Source organism: Hibiscus syriacus, unplaced genomic scaffold (genome assembly GCF_006381635.1).
Source record: "Hibiscus syriacus cultivar Baekdansim isolate YM2019G1 unplaced genomic scaffold, ASM638163v2 tig00111565_pilon, whole genome shotgun sequence".
Lineage (NCBI taxonomy): Eukaryota > Viridiplantae > Streptophyta > Magnoliopsida > Malvales > Malvaceae > Hibiscus > Hibiscus syriacus.
Genome location: NW_024063121.1, coordinates 135,985 through 140,133, shown reverse-complemented (window position 1 = coordinate 140,133; position 4,149 = coordinate 135,985). Strand labels below are relative to the sequence as shown.

Here is a 4,149-nt window from a genome sequence, read left to right as displayed (position 1 = left end):
CGTTCACATTAACATCGTTGTTGTATCCTTTCTCGAAGTTTACATATTAGCTAATCCCCAATTGGCAATCCTTTGAACATCTTTTTTTTCAAATTAGAAAATTTTGGGAATAAATTTGATATAAAATCATTGTTCAATGAACTATTTGATGTTTTAGTTGTAGTTTAAGGGTAAAACTGAATAACATTTTTATTAATGTTATCATGTCATCAATTTAATGGAGATAATGGCGGAGTGACCATTTTGTTACAAATCAATAATGTTAGTGACCAATTTGTTACTTCTGAAACTTCAATGGGGAAAACGAAAATTTACTCAAACATTAATGACCATTGGGTGTAGTTTACCCTTTTATTTAATAAAATATATAAATTATCATTAAATTATATTAAAATAATATATATGCTAAAACTTTATTTTTTTGTTGCATTTTTGATTTCCAAGGCTTCGCCTTAACTAATATGGACTGACATGCGTCGCACACCTAACTTTAGGGGTGAATCTCCAAATGGATACTTTCTGCATGCAATTGGCTTTATTTTAATAATAGTTTTTTATTATCGCACTACAAGTTTGTTTATGCTTGAAATGATATTAATCGTTATTGAAACAAGAAAGATACAACCTTAACAATACAATCAATCAAAGAGAGAATTTTAGGGACTACGTTCATAAAAAAAACCTCAAATATAAAATAAAAGAAAAAAGAAAACTCAAAGACTGTTTATCATCCATAGTAACCCAAAATCGTCAATATTATTCTTTTGTCTCTATCCAGCTAGACGCTTTAGAGAGAATGGAGTGACGAGCAAATCAAAACAAACTTATAAGCTGATTTGCAAAATAAATCTGTATACATCGAAAAACAACCACAAAAAGAAATCTAATCACTGAAAAACCACTGATAATCATAAATCTAATACGAGCAATATGAGAATATCTACACAATTGCAAATATACCACAAAGATAGGTGAAAAACATGAAATAAGACAAAAGAAACGTGACGCAAGAGTGAGTTAAAACGTGCTACAAAATTAGACAAACATACGTAAAACATAAAAAAAGTAAGAAATAAAAAAATTGAACATCGACAGTGGATAACCAACCTCAGGATAAATGTCATCATTGGCACAATAAAAAAAACTTGTGGCTTATAAAAAAATTGGATTTTTCTTATTAGATTCAATCAATCTATTTCTAGTTGATATTCGTAAATTTATTTGAGTAAAATACACAAATGATTTCTGGTTATAGGGTATTGCTTTGTTAAATCATCCAACTATCAAAAGTATGATCGTAAGGCATCGATTTGTTGAGTTTATCGATTCTTAAAAGTTACAAAATAATCACTTAATTATTCAAATGTTTTAGATTCATCATTTTTCGTTAAAAAATTGACGATCGTCTGAGTTAGACGTTAACAGGCTGATTGGGATATGATAGTCATTTGAGATTCTAATATCATATTTTATCATATCTCAGTCAGTAGGTTAACATCTAACTTGGACTATCATCAATTTTTTAACAGAAAATGACGAGTTTAGATCATAATCATAGTCAGATGACCATTTTATAACTTTTTGATATTCGAGAGACTTAACAAATCAATATCTTATAATTGAAATATTATTTTATAACTTTGAATGATTGAATGAGTCCACGAGAGAACACCTTACTATTTGTTTACTTTACCTAATTTAATTTTACATTGCAAGTTGAATTGATATATTAACTTGAGTTTATTTATTAAGATAAAATTGATTTTAGAAAACGGCAAAATGCATAAATAGAAAAGGGAAATTTAATAAATATCATCAAAGAGTCGAAAAATACGTGGACTGTACGCCAAATGTGCACAGTACCACGTGGAAATAAAAGACCATGTCACCGCCTGCCAACGCGTCGTCTCTCAAAACCGTAACGGGTGACCCCACATCAACTCCAATTAGACGGTCAATATTTCATCACGAAACCTTCCGCGGTTCCGCTTCTCGTATATAAATGTCTTCCACCACCTTCCAAAAACAATCTCCTCCACTTCCTTCAGGATTACTATTTTCTCAACTCATTTTCTCGAGAGAAAAAAATTCAGTTTTCTTTTTTAAGCTAATGGCAAATCTAACGTTCTCTCTCAAAACAGCACTGATATCAACCGGAGTCATATCCATGGCCGTTTTGTTTAAAGTTTCAGCTCCGTTTGTGACTGAATTCGTAACGTCCGGTATTCCTTCAACTTACGGTTTAATACTTTCTTTTCTTCGGCCTCCGTACCTTTACCTTCTCATCAACTGCATCATCATCTCCATCGTCGCTTCTTCCAAGCTCCAGGCTCAGAAGCCAGAGTCTCCTCAACTGATCAATCCTCCGGAGATAGTTTCACCGGCGTTCAAGGTCTCGAGTGAAGTATTTAGTAACGAGTTCAGTTATGGAACCGCTCCAGCAAGAGTCCTTGCGGCGGAGGAGAGTAAGCGAGCGGTGGAGGAGGAGCAGGTTAAAGTGATGACGGAGGTAGCGCCAATGAGGAGTGAGTCTATGGAGATTATGAGTTTGTTGGGGGAGAAATCGGCGGAGAAGCCGCCGGTGTCGAAGAGATTCGCTCAGCGGAAAGCTGTGAAAGCGGCGGCAGAAGGTAAACCACTAGAAACCTTAAATCTCTCAACCTCTGTAGCATGAGATTTCAAAATCAAACTATAAAGCGCATTCGTGAAAAGCCAAAATTATCAAGCAACGTATAAATGCTTTTTCAAAAGCTTAATGCAAAAGAAATTAGAAAAAAAAAGTGCAAAATTTCATTCACAAGATTGAACTGTGAGGACAGAACAGTAAATTTGATGATGGATGATTCAAAATTTTTGCAGGGAAAGCGTTGAGGGTGTCGAAGCCAAAACGGCACGATACATTGGAATCGACGTGGAAGACGATAACGGAGGGCCGTCCGATGCCGTTAACACGTCACCTGAATAAATCCGACACGTGGGAACAACGTGCTCAAAAGGACCCTAATACACCTCCCCCTCCCCCTCCTCTCCCAAACACCATGAAGAAATCCGATACCTTCAACGAACGCACCAGGGAGCCGTCACTCGCTCGGTCTTCTGGATCGGGCAAACTCAAGAGAGACCCCTCGTTGAGTCAGGACGAGCTGAACCGCCGAGTGGAAGAATTCATCAAGAAGTTTAACGAGGAAATGAGGTTGCAAAGGCAGGAGTCTCTGAATCGGTACCAGGAAATGCTTAGAAGAGGGGCACAGTAGAGATTTCAGTACTCCCTGGGGGTTAAAAAAGTAGAAGCAGTGCTCATATTACACATTTACCTTATTTTAGTGGGTAAATAACTCCTGCTTTGTGAAAATTTCTTTTCTTTTTCTCCATTGGAATTCTATGATTTTGTATATTAGCTAGAATTCCAATGATAAGTCATTTATATCAAATCCAAAAGAAAATTTGTACTTTTAATTGTACTTTTGAGCCTCCTAATTTCATTCCGAGAAAAATGATGTCCTTTCGCCCCTGCCCTAATTAGTGTTTATTAGCAAATTTTCTAGATGCTTTCCAACATTTTTCAATTATTTTTTTGGGCCTATCTGGTCAGGGTTAGACGATCTTTTGCTAAACGGCCATGATCTAGCCCAACTGGTAACTGTAACACATGATTTTGAATGCACTATACCAAATGTCATTATTGGACTTTTATGTATCAATTTTATTATTGAACCGTCAATTGTTATGAAAAACTTCACGTCAACGCATACCAATACTAGAATGTAATATCACCCATCTTTCAATTGATTAATGGTTTAAAAAGTTCAGCGCTAAAATTGAAATAAGTTAAAACTGTGATAAAAACAAATCAGAGAGTTCAAAAATGATATTTGGTGCAATTTACCCAATACTTTGTGCACTGTGTAACGCTTAGTTTGGCACAGCCTTTCAAGACCCCGTTCTCCCATGCAAAACAACAAATACACAACAACGAACTACGTAAAACTAAGCTTAAAAAGTTGCCATAACCTGTTTTTCACAGACAGATTTAACACGGTTTGATAATATATGATAGGATCCCTTACACTGAACTCTTTTAACTTTATACCTTTTTAAGATCGTTGGATTGAGTGAAATCACCTTTTTAGGATCATTAGAATGAGGGAA

General features: G+C 35.2%; 1 protein-coding gene across 1 annotated transcript; it reads left to right on the top strand.

Annotated features, from left to right (window-relative positions):
• The first annotated feature begins 2,055 nt into the window (after positions 1-2,055).
• On the top strand, positions 2,056-3,347 carry LOC120164988. The gene is made up of 2 exons (XM_039174600.1): positions 2,056-2,630; positions 2,860-3,347. The coding sequence occupies exons 1-2, from the start codon at positions 2,111-2,113 to the stop codon at positions 3,252-3,254; spliced, it is 915 nt and encodes a 304-aa protein (XP_039030531.1). The 5' UTR covers positions 2,056-2,110; the 3' UTR covers positions 3,255-3,347.
• The last annotated feature ends 802 nt before the right edge of the window (positions 3,348-4,149 follow it).